General features: G+C 42.6%; 1 protein-coding gene across 1 annotated transcript; it reads left to right on the forward strand.

Moving 5' to 3' along the window:
- The first annotated feature begins 2772 nt into the window (after positions 1-2772).
- unc119a2 (unc-119 lipid binding chaperone a2) lies at positions 2773-16279 on the forward strand. Its single transcript, XM_086176766.1, has 5 exons — positions 2773-3225; positions 11860-11973; positions 12742-12841; positions 12935-13107; positions 14193-16279. Exons 1-5 carry the CDS (start codon positions 2907-2909, stop codon positions 14303-14305), a joined length of 819 nt encoding a protein of 272 aa, XP_086032892.1. The 5' UTR covers positions 2773-2906; the 3' UTR covers positions 14306-16279.
- The last annotated feature ends 221 nt before the right edge of the window (positions 16280-16500 follow it).

A 16500-nucleotide genomic window follows, 5' to 3' on the forward strand; every position in this document is an offset into this window, starting at 1 on the left:
CTGCTCTTGGGGACGGCAGTGATATGTCGCCATGATCAGCCGTGGTAAGTCTTCACAATGTCTGATGCCTCTGGTGAGTCACACAGGCTCCATATGAATCTCTCAGACAGTAAAAAGATTCCCATCTTTCAAAATTGCCTGCTTTCATATTCAGGTTCACATCATCTGTCTGTGATATCCTTGTCTGTCTATATTGTGGTGGTATGCGCTTCCGCCTCGCGGCAAGACATCCCTGGTTCGATGCTGACAAGGGGACTTTCTGTGTTGAGTCTGAGTCTGTGTGTTCCTCTGGGCTCTCCCACAGTCCAAAAACATGCAGTAGTTTAGATCCTACATTGCCCAGACATCTGAATGGGCAATGTAGGATGGTTGTGCAAAATAACACCAAACAGTGACTGAGCAATTCATTAGTCATCAATTTAAAATTATGTATAAAATCATCCAAACACAGAAAACCTGGAATTTAGGTTCTTAAAAGTTGCAAAAAATGAACGTTCCTCCACTAATGGCCTTGCGCCTGTTGTATGAACAACTACATGTCCTTCAGACTCCCACCAACAGAATAATGATAAATAGCAATAAAACAAAGGCTACATAAATTCTAATATTCTAACATATTCAGACATTGTTCTCTCAAAAGACCTTAGACACGACAGGAGAGATGAGTTTTACGCCGCTCACACTGACTCACACAGGAGTGGGGAAAGAAACGCAGGGCTGAGACTTTTAAACTCTACAGGTCACAACAGTAAAGCAGTAAAGGTGCTAAATACTTGGACGCTCCCCCCCACACACACTACCATTAGGGTTAATTGAAGTATACAGGCGGTCATTTAAAATTTAATATATTATATTATATTATATTATATTATATTATATTATATTATATTATATTATATTATATTAGTAGTGGTATTATTGTAGTGGTCAAAATAGTAGTAGTAGTGTGGTATATATATATATATATATATATATATATATATATTCATGCACATATATCATGCATACATACACACATACACACACACATATGTGTGTGGCATTTGAAAATAAGGTGAACATTTCACCAATTAGAAAAATGTAAGATACCACTATGAAATTTTTTGCTCCATTCTAAAAAGATTTTTTTTTCTGTTTTCAAATTTGATATTTTGATTGTCGTTCAAGAAGTTTTGAAATCATTAATTTGCCCACCAACATTATGAAAATTGTCAATCATAACCAAATTAATTATTTGATTATTATACAAATAAATCATTACTGATTAATAAGATATATTTGTCCACATTTAAGCGTAATTTCCTAATTGATAACAACAGCATGTCTTCTTTCTGATTATTTGAATTTTTCATTTTATGTGTGATTATCTCATGACTCGCATCTGTGTCTCTCACCCCCAGAGAAGAGACGGGTGGAGGAGGGGAAGAAGTGGGTGGGGGTCCAGACCAACGCTGCAGGGACGCCCTGGCCTACTGACCTTAGACGGTTTATATGCATGTTATTAGAGTGGTAACAGACTTGACTATGAATCCCGCGCCATTTTTTTATTTTTGTAAATCTGTTTCTTAATGTTCGGGAATAAAAACAGACAACGGAGGGGGAGGGAAAGAACAGATGTTAGATTAAATAGAAACTGTCATTTAATCCAACGGCAGCACACATGGTTTAATCTGCTTTAAGTTTATCAGTTTTAATCTCAGTTGTGCTCAATTTGAAAATAGTGTTAACACTACTACAAATAATACAACTACTACAAATAACAACAAAAACAATATAATAATAATACAATTACTACTATGAGTTCTACTACTAATAATAATAGTAATAATCATTGTTATTATTATTAGCAGTAGTATTGTTATTGTTATTTTTATTGTTACTATACTTTTTTATTGTTATTATAATACTCTGCCTGGATGGATGTATGGATGGACAATAATGATAATAATAATACAACACCACTCGCCCAATGACAGCTTGAATAGGCTCCAGAAACTTTGCGACCATGAGTGTCAGATGACTGGCACATATTAAGAAGGAAAGAATGAATGAATTATTGAATAACAACAATAATATAATTGTAGTACCTTGCCTCATCCCCAATGACAGCTGGGATCGGCTCCAGCATCCCCGCTACCCTGAGAGCAGGAAAAACTGTAGATAATGCACGGATGGATGGATGGATACGATGATAACAATAATAATAGCAGTAATAACAATGATAGTAACACCCCACCGCTCCCCAAATGACAGCTTTGTTGGGCTCCAGCAACTTTGCAACAATGAGGGCATGATAAGTGGCACAGATAAAGAATGACTGACTGACTGAATGATACTAACACTACCACTAATTAAAAAAATACACCATTTCCACCCGGAATCAATCAAGTATTTCCGATTTTTTTATTCTGATGATGACGATAATAATAATAATAACAATAATAATAATACACCTGCTCCATTAACGGCCACCTTGAGAGACAGGGGGGCGACCGTGCGTGTGTGTGTGTGTGTGGGGGGGGGGGGTCCTCCTCCCCAGCGACCATCTGCCACCTCCACCCCCTCCTTCCCCCCGCACGATCATTTTCCCCGCACGTCCCTCCCACCCCCCGGCGTCGCCCGGACGCGGGCGGGAGAGGCGCAAAAGAGCGCACCGCAGTGCGCGCTCAGCGCGGGAGAGAGAAAAAGAGAGAGAGAGACGGAGCGCGTCCTGGCGGAGACCAAGCGGATTTGAATTTAAAACGCCGGACACAAGACGCGTTCTTCGGGAAGGAGGGAAGGAAGGAAGGAAGGAGGGAAGGAAGGAAGGAAGGAAGGAAGGAAGGAAGGAAGGAAGGGGGGGGGTGGATCTCGGAAGCTGTGTGTTAGGAGAGAGGGGGGGAGAGGAGGAGGAGGAGGAGCGGAGAATGAGCTATTCTTGTACCAGCAGAGGCAACAGCCAAGACCCGTCGAGCGCTAAGAAGCCTGCCGGTAATAATCCGGCCAGAAACGCAGGAGGCGCAGACGGCGGCGGAGGAGGAGGCGGAGGCGGAGGTAGAGGCAGCGGCAGCGGCGGCAGCGGCGGCGGAGGCGGAGGCGGCGGAGGTGGGAGCAGCGCGGCGATGAAAGTCAAGAAGGGCTGCCAATCGACGGACGTCGGGGTCCCGGAGACCACGGAGGAGGACCTGCTGGCCAGCGCGGCGATCAGCCCGGAGGACGTGCTGGGCTTGCAGAGGATCACGGAGAGTAAGTTGGGGCCGACCGGCCGGCGTGGGGTGGAGGAGAGGAGGAGAGGAGGTCTGAGCCGCCGCATGTTACCGCTGGATATGAGTCACGTTTCACGTCATCAGTGTCTCCTCTCTTTTATGTAATCTGTGCGGGCCTTCTGTCGCCGACACACACTTCCGGTCCCTTTGCCTTTTTTTTCCCCTGACCCCTGGGTGAGGAGGTCAAAGTTGGCCGGTCAGTCAAAGATTGGGAATAAGTGGCGGCATCTCCAAAACAGAGACTCCAAACGCTGATGGCGGTGAATTACTTGGGTTGTCAATCAAAGCAAAGAGGAGGATGAGGAGATGGAGGGGGTGGGAGTGGGAGTGGGAGTGGGGGGGTCTCTCATCCTTAACCTTCTCTTCCTTTCATGCCTCCTTTGCATCTCATGAAGCGTCTGTCCGCCTCCTTCCTTCCTCGTTCCTCCAGGGGTTCAAACGGCAGCCCGGAGTTTGTTTACCTTCGGCCAGGTGGATCCTGATTCCAAGGAAGGCTAAATCGTGCAAAAAAAAAAAAAAAAAACACCCGCAGGATTCGAAATGTCCCGTCCCCCCCGCTGTCGACACGTTTGCTTTCTTGAATCTACAGGTTTAATGTTCGGAAGGGGTCGCTGCACGTCGCATGGAGATGACCAACTAATAACACTCACTTAAAAGCAATCCCCCCCGTGCGTTTCGCTCAAATGGCTTATTTGCTGATTGTGAAAATGCCGCACATGACGAAACACATGATGTATCTTCGACCTTAAAGCATCCTAAAGCCCACGGTGAACTCGGAGGTTGCCAGCAGGGTATTTGTCTATTTAAAGGCAGGTATAAGTCCTTACGCAACAGCGATATATTGATAGAAACTGAGCGAGAGAACTTCGACACCACGCGTCAGACCGGAGCCGTGGATGTTGGAGTTACGCTATATTTAAACAGGTCATAAGGAGCTTCTGGGTATTATTGTTCAATATCTTTTTGATGATGAAACGTTTTAGATCTCTTAACTGGGCTGAGTTGACGGCTTAGAGACAACCCCCCGACGGGATGTATCCGTTTCTTGAGGCCCGCCGAGCAGAATTCCTCATGAGCCCGCCAAATGCCAGAGGTGACACAAGGGACGTTTGTTTTAAAACTCCCCTCAAACCTTTTTTTTTGCGTCACACAGTGGTGCTTTTTTTCAGGGGCCACAATAGAAAACCAAGTTGCGATGACGCCCGTCACTTATTCCCCAGAGCTTACGTCCCCGGTAGATAATCCCCGTCCGCTCTCGGCGTGTTCGTGTCAGCGTTCTCCTCGCTTCTAGTTTTGTGAGTCCACGCAGTCACTTTCAGGGAGCTGTTTTGACTCACTTCATATTCCCCCCGTATTACGGCCGGAGGCAAGAGAGGACGCATGTGTGAATCATCGCGGCAACTTGGATGCGCGCTCCGATCACTACGGCAACATGGAGCATCTCCCCTTGGTTACAGCCGGCGGAGCGTGCGTCTCTGTTCTCTCACACACCTCCTTCTCAGCTTCCATCTCGCCCGCTGCTGTTTATTGATCCGCGTGGAGACAAAAATAAATACGAGCATGTGTGCACGACACCTTTTCTGATGCTCGAACAAAGGGGGGGGGGAGGAACTGGAGAGCCCCCACGAGACGGCGAGACCGGTTGTGTCTGTGTTTTTGCCTTTTGTCTCGCCGCTGCACCGTCTCAAGTGGCGGGGATGGATTTTTTTTCCCTTTATGTTGCGTGAAACGCTATTGACAGTGCGGAGGAGAGCCCGGCGGGCCTCGACGGCGCTCCCGCGGTTCTTTTAATCAGGGCCCGTTCGGAATGCAGAGGTGGTTGCCGTGTCACAGTTTGTTTTGGTCGGATTCTTTCCGAAAAAAAAAAAAGAGGAAAAAAGTGACTTTTTTCTCCAAAAGTGCGAAGTCGTCACGGTTGTCCAGATTACTTGCGTGGACAGAACAGGCTTTCTGCTCACTTGAAGGATTTGGTGTTCTTAACTAAATCTTCATCTGTCACTTCCTCACATCACTCTCAGCTGCACTCCGAGGGCTGAAACCCACATTTCATATGTATATATATATATATATATATAAATGTTATATATATATATATATGATGTGTGTGTATATAATATAATATAATATAATATACTATAATATAATATCATATATATATATATATATATATATAAAATCGAATTTGTTTAACCTTCTCCAGGCAGATGTTGCAGATTTGCGAAAGCCAAATATCAGATTTTTCCTGCAACTACAACTTAATTTGAGCCTGAGAGGGATAATACACATTATATATATATATATATATATATATATATATATATATATATATATATATATATATATATATATATATATAGTGTATTACCCAAATTCGATTTCCAGTTCATAGACCTGGACTTCAGTGTCTGTATTTCTTTTTTAGATGTTGCTCTTAGACCCCTCTATGCCTGGAATGAAGCCAAAGTTGCAAAGCTACAAAAACAACAAAACGACATCTTGCAAATCCTGACCGGTCTTAAGATTTATAGCCACAACTGGCCTTGTCGTAGAGATACCGTCGTTTCCCTTTCTGCTCATTCGTGTCAAATGTTTACAAATCCTGATCAGGAAAAATGAAATGGAATATCAGCCATGGAGCCCAACCTTCGAGTTCTATTGGGCTTCAGTCCAGCAATTTTGTGATTTGGTGAAACAGAATCCCCTTGCGGCAGAAATGTATGAAACTTTCCCAGTCTTGTTTGCGCTCCATTCAGAAAACTGCTGCTTTTCTGTCTGCATCTCCTGAAGATCTGAACTGGGCTTTACGTTTCTTTTTTTTTTTTTTTTTGGATAAACAGTGAGTTTAGTTACTTGGGAAGTTGAATTTTGTTGATTTTCGGTATGTGGCGACATGGTGGTCAACGCTTCTGCCTCAGAGCAAAGACGTCCCTGGTTCAATTTAAATAGCGTGGCCAGCAATGCCTGCAACCCTGAGTGCAGCTAAGCTATGCAGATAATGAAAAAAATGAATTCCAGTCAAAGCGGACAATTCACATTTGCAGAAAAATCGAAAAATCTTGATTATTAAAGTACCATGTTGCACTTTCAGAGTAACTTTTAGAGGATTTGTGAGCCAAAAGTAGTGTGTCCTGTGACCTATGAGGACTCCGAGTATGAGAGTAAAACAACAACCCTCAGTGAGGTGGGCTGAACACGTAACAGCTGACGTTACCCATTTTTTTGCTACTAAATAAGACAGCGGTGAAGTAAAAGCACGACGGTTCTGTTTGCTTTCAAGGTCATCCTTTACAATCTGGGAAATCCCGATTTTCAGTGTTTTTCAGGAAACACTCACAAACATCAGAATAGAGAGGTTCTCTGTGTTTGCACATGTAATTTCGAGCCCCCCACAGGCGACGACCAGCTTGGTGACGGGAGGCAAAAGCAAAGAATTCAAGCAAAACCAAAAGGAATTTATGAAAATGTTCCAATAAAAACCCGATAATACTGCCGATGGGGGGCCCTCAGTGAAGTGACAGTGTGCAACACGTTGTCAAAAACTGAGACAGTGAATGAGCCTGTTAGATTTACCAGATCCTCAGCTGCTTCTTTTAGTTCTCATAACGGTTTCACGTAGAAATATGTCTGAAAGCAAAGCCTCCTTCGGATTAAACCGGGAAACGACTGCTCGCCGTTAATTTGCTGTTTTTGAGGGTCTGTTTCATGCTGGCCCTGCTTGTCTGACACCGATAGCAAAGCAGGGACTTTTATTAGAAGTCGGTCGATTTAAAATCCTATTTGTGTCTACGTGTGCGCGTGTTTATGTGTGTGTTTGTGCGAGCGGCCTCGCGCTTCATCTTCACAGCTCTGCTGAAGTCTATTTTAATGCTCCTGCTGCCCTTGGCTGTCGGTCGCACTCGCGGCTTCGAAAGTCCGCTTACGATTCATTTTTAAGTCTCTCCACTCATAAATTAGCCATGAAGTTAATTATTTACCGCGTTAAATTCTCTGAGAGGCAGACGGTGTGGTTAGCGGAATATAGTGACCAAGTATTTTCATCCAGCAAAACATGGTGAGATTCGCGGCGGCCTCCTGCACAGCGATGCCTTCGAAAATGAAAAGGGGGACTGAAAAAAAAAAAAACCCGGGATCCTTTCACCAAGGACCCATCACTTGTCAATCAATCAATCGGTCTGTGGCGCAAGACACACTCCATATAGACCCCAAATTCTTTTTTGTATTGTGGTATAAAACACCAGTGTGTGTGTCCATGTGTGTGTGTGTGTGTGTGTGAGACTCTCCAGTGAGGAGGAACCCCGTGTAAAGTTGCTCTTGGGACAGATTGAAGTAGATCCCATTATCGGTGTCACCCGTAATCTTCACCAGCTGCATGTTGTGGTTATAAGCCTTTAATATGGTTTCATGTGTTAGTGATCTTAAACACTTACTGTAGATCCGCCTCGGCTAATGTTAGCCGGGAAACTCAGAACTGCCTTTTTCCGGCCGAATGTAGGTCAGAAGGTGCAGTCGAGGCTGTTTGCCGAACGTTTCTCCTTGACCACCGTCTTTTCCGCCGATTGACCTCACCCGCCCGAAGCTACATGTGAAATCGGCGTGGATGAAATAAAACTGCGCAGACGCATTCCCGGGAAAATGAAAGAGAATCCAGAAGCGACACCTTTGATACCAAAATAACAAGGGAATCCGCGACGCGAGTGCTGGCAGGAAATCATTCCCGGGGGAAGAAAACGCACCTCGGCTTCTCACAGTCACGCAGGGGAAGACGTAACAGCGAGCGAAAGCAAGGACGCCGAGTGCGAGGCGGTGAAAGGGTTCACTAAAACCCGCTGGGGTTCAAACGTCGAGCTACCTGCTGCCTGCGCAGTTTGACTGCCGTCGAGTTGATACTCGCAGCTCAGCTTTTAGTCCGTTGCGTAATTCGTCTTTGACCGAGGTGACCAAACACTTCAGTTTGCATACAAGTCACACACCGTCTTGCACACATCCACACACTTCTCTGCCAGTAGAGTTGGATTAACACCGGTGTGTGTGTGTGTGTGTGGGTCTGTACTTTTGTTTTACTCATGTTGTACAGGGCCTTTGAAACCTGCAAAAGCAACATCCGGCAATAATCCAATGATAATAAAAACAGGAATACGAAAAATTACCGGCTCAATAGTATCAAGCCGGCGTCTCTCCGATCAGAAGGTCGATGGTTGTGAATGTGCAAGTGAATAGGTGAAAGTGAGCTGGTGTAAAAGCGCTGTGTTGAAATTTCCCCACCGTGGGACGATCAAAGTAATATTCTATTCGAAACTGCAAGGTGTGAAATCGCCCTAGAAGTGGGACACGTTGTAGAAAAATTAGCAAATGTTGCATTGTATATTTGAATTTTAATTTATCCAATTTCATTTTTTATTTAGTAATAAATGAATACGATTTTTGTTCCAAATACAGTACATGTATGGGAAAGTAGCAGAAAGTAGCGGATTTGTCTTTCAATAACCTTTTGTGTAAATTAAAAAAATAGTTTTCGATTCCGTACGATTTGTATATTCCAATGACTGTAAAGGAATTTTTGTGAAAAATCGGCTGCAAACAATTGTAATTCCACTTGTTTTCTTAATAATAGCAAATAATTAACAGGTGTTTTAGCCGTGTTGACATATATTTCATGAAGTTGAGACTCCTGACAGGTGACTTCTAAAATCGGGAGCGTGACCAGCAAATTCACAAAAAAGGCAAAACGACCTTCTCACGCAGTATAATCCGTATTTTTTACTTCAAACACCCTCTTTAAGAAACAGTTGGAAACTATTTGAGAAGATGTGAAGGCGGCGTTTGACAGTGTCTGCACACTCATACACGCGCACTCACACACGTAAACTCACCGTTTGAAATTCGTTACCATCATGGAGCGTTAACTGCATAGAGAAGGGGCCTCCTCAGCACTCAGGCTGACAGAAGAGCACAGACACGGCGTTTTCACCAGGGATATAGCCGCTCTGTCAGCAGCGCGCACTTTAAATCATGAGCGGAGATGACAACACGATGGGACTCTATGGCAACATTTCAGTTATGGGGTTTTATACACTTGAGCTTTATTACATAGTGTTGGAAAATAACAGGTGTGGATTCAGTAATCCTCCTGGTGCTGTCTAGAAATGATCTGGATCAGCGGATGATGACCGGAGGTTTTAGTCAAAGGATCCAGAATGATCCAGAGGTCGATTCTTCTGGGAGGAATCTGATGGCGCTTCTGGGTGTGGTGGATCTTCCATCGCGGCGCACGGATGTCAGTGAATGTTGGGTCGGAGCCTCAGGGAAGCCGCAGTCTTGCTAAATTTGTTACCTCCAGTGTCCAACACTCCTTTTTGCCCACGTGGTAAAAGGCTACTCACTGTGGCGACCTGGGTCGCGCCAACCAATGCAAGCAGGAATTCGGTGCCGTTAGAAAAAATGATTTGCTTTTATAATGTATATTTTATCCTTTATTAATCCCTCGTGGGGAAATTCGTTTACTGCAATCAACCAATCATAGACGGACCGTGAGCGGTAGGCTGCCGGCCATCAGCGCCAGGGGAGCAGTTAGAGATGCTCCAATTTTAACTGTGCTCCTATTCAAGCCGGCCTGACCGTCTACTCAGTTTTTGACCTGATCGCATTCAACGGCCTAATGTCGGGGAGTTGTGGTCCACAAAGGGCCTGAGACAGGAAGTGAAATACTGAAATAGCAGACTGAAGTCAAAGGAGCCTCCCTTTTGCCATTTGTGCCCCCACCCCTCCCCAAAGTGCAAAGCGTCAGTGGGGCGAATGAAACCCTTGGTAATCCTTGTGCTAATCTCGATAGCTTCAGCGCCTTCTTCCTCCCTGCTGAATAGTCCTGAGTTCTGTTTTTTGGTTTGGTTTTTCGGCAACTCGAACACGTCTCTTAAACCTTAGCAGGGAACCGGAGTTGCAAAGGTTTCAACCGTGGCTGGTTTGAGAGACCAAAAACCTGAATTTCGATCGTGTAAGGAAATTACCGGTGCTTGGGTGGGCATTAGTTCTTCTCACGTTCGGTGGAGAGCTGATGTCCTGCAGACAACTGGCGAGGGCATGACAATTTAAATAGAAGGTAGACAAAACATTTCTGTGAAGGAATACAAAGAAGCTTATGTAGCACAGCTCAAAGCAGGGTTCTCGAGCTGAATTATTGCAGCACAATCTAACAACGCGTACAGAACACTGCAGAATTGCATCCACAGAGCCTGTTGCTGTCCTTGTTCATTTTGGATCATTTGCAGGGAATCGATAAGTGTCGTAATCGATGAATAAATCAATACTGTCTATAATAATCGATATCCGTGTCAGATTAGTGACATTCATCCAATACGGCTATAGATCTGTTAATATTAAGCCGGGTAGATGAACAGCAGCACATGCCGACAAATCTTTAGAGCGCGAGAATAGCCCGCAAGCCTCTCCCACACATCAAGTGGGTGTTTGTTTAGATTCAATTACGAGACGGCGCATGAGTCCTGGGACTGCAGATGTCACCGAAGAGAGATGTCACCGTTACACCAGCAGGCCAATAGTATCATTGGATTGAGCGGGAAGCAGGATGTGGCTGCAGAGGAAAACTAATAGGCAGTGACACTGCCTGGTGAGGACAGGAAGGATTAAATGAATAAAAATAACTCCTTTCCTTCTGCCAGGATAAGTCTTTGTGCCTGCTGTTTGTTTTTTTTTGTTTGTTTTGGTTTGGGTTTTTTTGCGGAACAACTTGGGGAAAGTGTCTTTCCGGGATTCAGGTTAAATAGAAATGGCTTTTGCTGACGCATTTGTCAACTTTAAATGTCAGACAGGATTTTTTTTTTTTTTCAGATGGTTCTGTTCATGGTTTTAAGAGGTGTTTTTAAAATTGCCAAACAGGAAATTGATCTATCAGTAATACCACATTTCACCACTGAGTGTCACACTTCACACAGGACAGCCTTCCTCAGGGAGTTGAAGTCATAAAGATACTATTTTTCAATCATTATTATCTCAAAAATTAGCTGTGTTTTTTTATCCTTTTATCAAAACACATTGTTTCCTGTAGACCCAGAAGAGGTTTAACTCACTTTGGAGTGTTGTTTTTCTTTTCAGTAGCCTCATTTCTCAGACAAATATTGACTAGTTTGTGGTTGAACGCTGAACCAACTTTCAACATATTTATTTGCATCTCCTCTTTTCATGTGTGTGTGTGTGTGTGTGCGTACACACACTCCAGGGTCACCAGCCAATAGGGGTGTGAAAGTTAGTCACAAAAATAACAAAACTGATAATTGCCAGGAAATGTTTACAAATCGGGTTAAGAAAAACCTGCCAACAGGCAAGAAACTACTCAGTCATTTTTCTATGATGTGAGAAAATCAGTAAAGATGTGTGAGGACCAGAAAGGGGAAGCTTTCCTTTTGCTCTGATCAGCTGTATTGAAAAATTTTATATTTTACCTGCATAAATTAACACAGTTAATCCAGACTGGTGTATTACTATGTCCTGTATAAAATGAATAGTCCTGTTTCCTTTGGCTTGACCCATAATCTGCAGCCGCGGTATAAATCTGCATGATTCCAATCACAACGCCCTGCTCCATGTTTGTCTTGCTCAGATTATCTCTGCAAACCGGACGAGAACGTGTACAACATCGACTTCACCAGGTTCAAGATCAGGGACATGGAGACGGGAACTGTGCTGTTTGAAATCACCAAACCCCCGTCTGCAGGTGAGTCGACGGAACACGCTGCAAATCTTTTTTTTTTATATTGAAATTTACTAGCTCATAAAACTATGCTTTTCAGAAGCTCTCTAGTCTCATCCGCCCGTCTTTGAAAGGTCTTGTGTAGAATTACGAGAATCGAACCGACTGATATGCAGCTAATGATTTTTACTGATAGGTGGTGCAGGAGTTAGCGCTTTTGTCTTGCAGCAAAAAGTCCTTTGATTCCAACAGGGAGTCTTTCTTTGTGGAGTTTTGCATGTTCTCTTCCACTGAGTCGGTGTATACACCAAGTATACTTAATATTTAAAATTATGTATTGTTTCCCTTGCATAACAGTATGAACATTTATGGCACAATACAATTCTGTACATTTTTGTCCATTGCTTTACTCCAGGGGTGGGCAATTATTTTGGCTGGTGGGCCACATTTCTGATTTAATTTGTATGCGCGGGCCAACTAGTTATCATGTAAATTACACAAAATGAAAATTGCAATTTAAATATTTAATTGACATTATTTTGCATGTAATCATCCATACAAATTTAACAAAAAGGAAAAAAAAAGGAGTTTCTGAATTCGCCATCGGCCCACGATGCCTTTGCGATCGACCAGTAGATCAAGATCGACGTGTTGGGCGACCCTGATGTTGGAGGTTCATTAGAGACCCTAAATTGCCCAGATGTGCGAATGAGGGAATGAATGGTCATTGGTGAGAGAAACATGAACGACATCAATGCCGACAAATGTTTGTGTCCGATTTCTTCCCCTCAGATAAAGGTGGAGACAAGAGAGACATCGACCCAAATGCAGGCCGCTTTGTCCGTTACCAGTTCACACCCGCTTTTCTGCGATTGCGGCAAGTTGGAGCCACGTAAGTGCGGATGAATGTGAGTCTCCTTCCGGAGGATGGACGCCTCCGTTGTCCTCACTTTCTCTTTCTTTGGTCTGTGTCGCCCCACCGCAGCGTTGAGTTCACGGTCGGAGAAATGCCCATAGAAAACTTCCGGATGATCGAGAGGCATTATTTCCGTGAGAGGCTGCTCAAGAGCTTCGACTTCGAATTTGGATTCTGCATGCCGAGCAGCAAGAACACCTGTGAACACATTTATGAATTTCCACCTCTTTCAGAAGACATCAGTAAGTCCACGCTTCTAGACATATGTGTGTTACATCATATTTTATTCAGTTTCTCTACAGATTCCAAGTGCTTTTATCATTTAAGAAAAAAAAATGATTCATTTAAAACAATTACTGAAGTAGACTTTAGCACAACTTATTGTAACTGGACACATATTCCAGAGAACATGGAAGGCTTCAAGAAAAATAAAATCCAGAATCGCTAGTGGAACTGTGAAAGGTGGTCTGTATTCTCTGCAAACTTTACCTAAAACACTGCTTGTGCTTAAATGTAACCATGCCTTGATTTGGTGGATAGATTAATAATAACTTATAGTCAATAATATATTGATTCATTCTTGGACATAAAAAGGTGAATAAAAAATATCAAGATGCACACAGACTAAACACACAACTTCACTATCACTGAGTTTTTAATTTCCACCTGCTGTCCATATATATATATGTCATGTCAAAAATATCAAAACAATACATTTCATTTTTTTATTATTTTACTGTTGTTTACACTATTTAACTTAATGTAAGTTGAAATGTTATCCCCAGGTCATCCTTTCAGATTTTCTAGATAGAGTGGATACAGACATTGCCTTGTTTTTATTTTTTATGACTAATCATAACACAACACATGCCACACATGACATATCAGTGTTTTTTTTTTTGCTGATATTTGTTGTTATTTAAGTCTGATATTCGATATTAACTCCCCTATAATCCTCATGAATCCCAATTAAAGACCTCTTGGTGGAAATGAATGATTACTTCTGTCTGATGTCAAATGAGAGACTATAATAAGACCATCAAAGATGACCCCTAGCGATATTTAAATATTTAAACTCAAATGTCAATGAAATATCTGCAATTAAAAACAAAAAATCAATATTTTTAAATGATTTATTAACATACATGACCTTTATTAAGATTATCACTGTGATTATCAAGAGAAAAAAAATAACAATATGAATTAAATCAGAAAGAATTCAATGTTCTCTCGAACGTCAAAAACTTAAACAGAGAGTAGTTAAATTCTGCACGTCTGTGTGTGTGTGTGTGTGTGTGTGTGTGTGTGTGTGTGTGTGTTCTGGCAGTCAGAGAGATGATCCTGCACCCCTACGAGACGCAGTCCGACAGCTTCTACTTTGTGGACAATAAGCTGGTGATGCACAACAAGGCGGATTACTCGTACAACGGCGGAACGTAGAGGCGGCGTGGTCGGACACGTGGACTGGACTGAGGGACCGTCGTACTCTGCTTCTGTTCCTGCTTTACTTCCGGCAGTCTCTCTCTCTCTCTCTCTTTCTCTGTCTCTCCCTCTTTCCCATCCTCCCTGACATCACTCAGAAGGTCTTGCTCGATGTGGACAGATGTGGCCTGTCTGGGGTGCTGATGCACGAGCGGGTATTTGCATATTGTCAGAGCCGAAAGAAACAACAAACAAAAAAAAAAAACATACATAGAAATACAAATGGACGTAATAAACCAGCAAGCAAGACAATTTCTTGAGGACGTTAGATGGTTTTAGCCTTCTAAGAGAAAAAGAAAACTGCATCTTAAAATAGAGATAGATTTTTTTTTTTCCTACATGTTAGGGTTTAGTAACATCTAAACAATGTGTGTTTTTAGGACTTAAATGACAGTCTATGAAAACAGTTTCTCAGATTTGTGATTGAATGTGTGTGTGTGTTTACTCTTACTTTTGGCGTGCATGGTTGTGCGCGTTTTTTTTTTTTTTTTTTTTTTCTTTTGTTATGATTGTCCAACATATGTGTGTCGGCCAGCGTGTCATTTTGCATGATTACTGGTCTGGTACCAATGTGTAGACCCAAACTTCAGTGCTGTTTTCAAGTGTGGTCATCAGGTTCATTAAGACCAGATAGATTTACGAGAGCCTGTTAGAACATTTTATATAATAGTGAGGAGTATAAAATGAAACTATTTCCTGCTTCCTTATTTTTTTCTCAAGTCGCTGGGTCTGCATGAATAGGATGCATGGGTTTATTGTCCTCGCCCAGAGCAGAACGGCAGAGCCAGCGACAGGGAAACGGGGAAATGTGAGCCGATCCGACGCGACCGTAGACGTACCGTGTCATCTGTGGACCAAGCTACTGTTCCAGCCTCACTGTGGCTGCGTTTAGACTATATAGAACTCGTTTGAACTGTTTTAAGTTGCACTGTCTGTTATCCAGGTTAACATTTGGCTGAACTCTCTGTAGGAGACGACAGCTCGGATGTATTTCCATATAGCGTAGTCGGAAAAACCTGATGCAAGAAGACAAAAAAAAAATGGGTATCTGAAAGAGTGCAGATTGTAGCAGAGGCCGTAACTATTCTTTATCTGTGTGTGTGCGTGCGTGTGTGTGTGTGTGTGTGTGTGTGTGTGTGATTTAATATTTCTGATTCTACGTACCCTCGTCCCACATCTATCAGTTTTCGTACCAAGAATTAATTTTCTCTTTTTATTATGTCTTCAGATTTCCATCAGACTTTGTTGACTCTTAAACATTCCAGTGAATTTGTACCTGCGTGAGGGCATTAAATACTCAGATCACACTGGATCAATAACCGATCTGCCGCTGGGGTTTAATACGCACACCTAGCATTCGCCCACTTTCTGCCTCTTTCTAATTCAGATCGCATCTGTGTATCTCCTTTGCTTTCTTCACACTAGATGATGCATTGGACCCGATGCATTTCGGGTCGGTTAAGTTTGGTTAAATAACCCAAGGCATTTCCCCCATCTCACTGCAAGAGGTTGGTTGCAGAGCTGGATTGGAAACGAGACTAACGGGCCCGCCGCGTGTTCAGATAGAAAAAAAATCAAAATAATATAAAGAAATTATTCCAATTGGTATCCCTCTTTTGATTCAATCTAAGATGATCTGAATGATTTCGCTTGTTTTTGTGTTTTTTTTTAAGGCGCACACTGGTAAAGGCAATAGCGCAGCGGTAACGTGAGTAGGGTAAGGATTGGATTCAGTGTGAGATTATAAAAAAACTAAAAGTTGAGTTGAATGTTATGTCAAAAAAATGTAATATTGATATGTACAAACAGATTTATTTATGACTGATTGTGATGTATTAAAAAAATATTTTAAGCTGATGTAAAGTTTTGGACCAAAATGTTGGTGTGACTCAACAAAGGAAAGATAAATAAAGATTTATGGGACTTTTTGAAGTATGCCGTGACTATTGATATCAGCTGAGTCGGGCTCATTTAAATTAATGGATCGGCTTTTTGCTAAGGCTGAATATTGTGTGTTTGCATCACATCTTCACCCAAAATTAATCAGAATGTGATTATTTTCTATGATTAAAAAAAGGGTTTTCAAAGAAGGCAGATATAGTACTGACTGCCTCTCAGGTCATTCTCCCTTGGCAGCTCCTTATCTAGAAGTT

The sequence above is a fragment of the Fistularia commersonii genome, chromosome 29 (genome assembly GCF_037954325.1).
Source record: "Fistularia commersonii isolate RoL2024-O1a breed Wild chromosome 29, RoL_Fcom_v1.0, whole genome shotgun sequence".
Taxonomy (NCBI): Eukaryota; Metazoa; Chordata; class Actinopteri; order Syngnathiformes; family Fistulariidae; genus Fistularia; species Fistularia commersonii.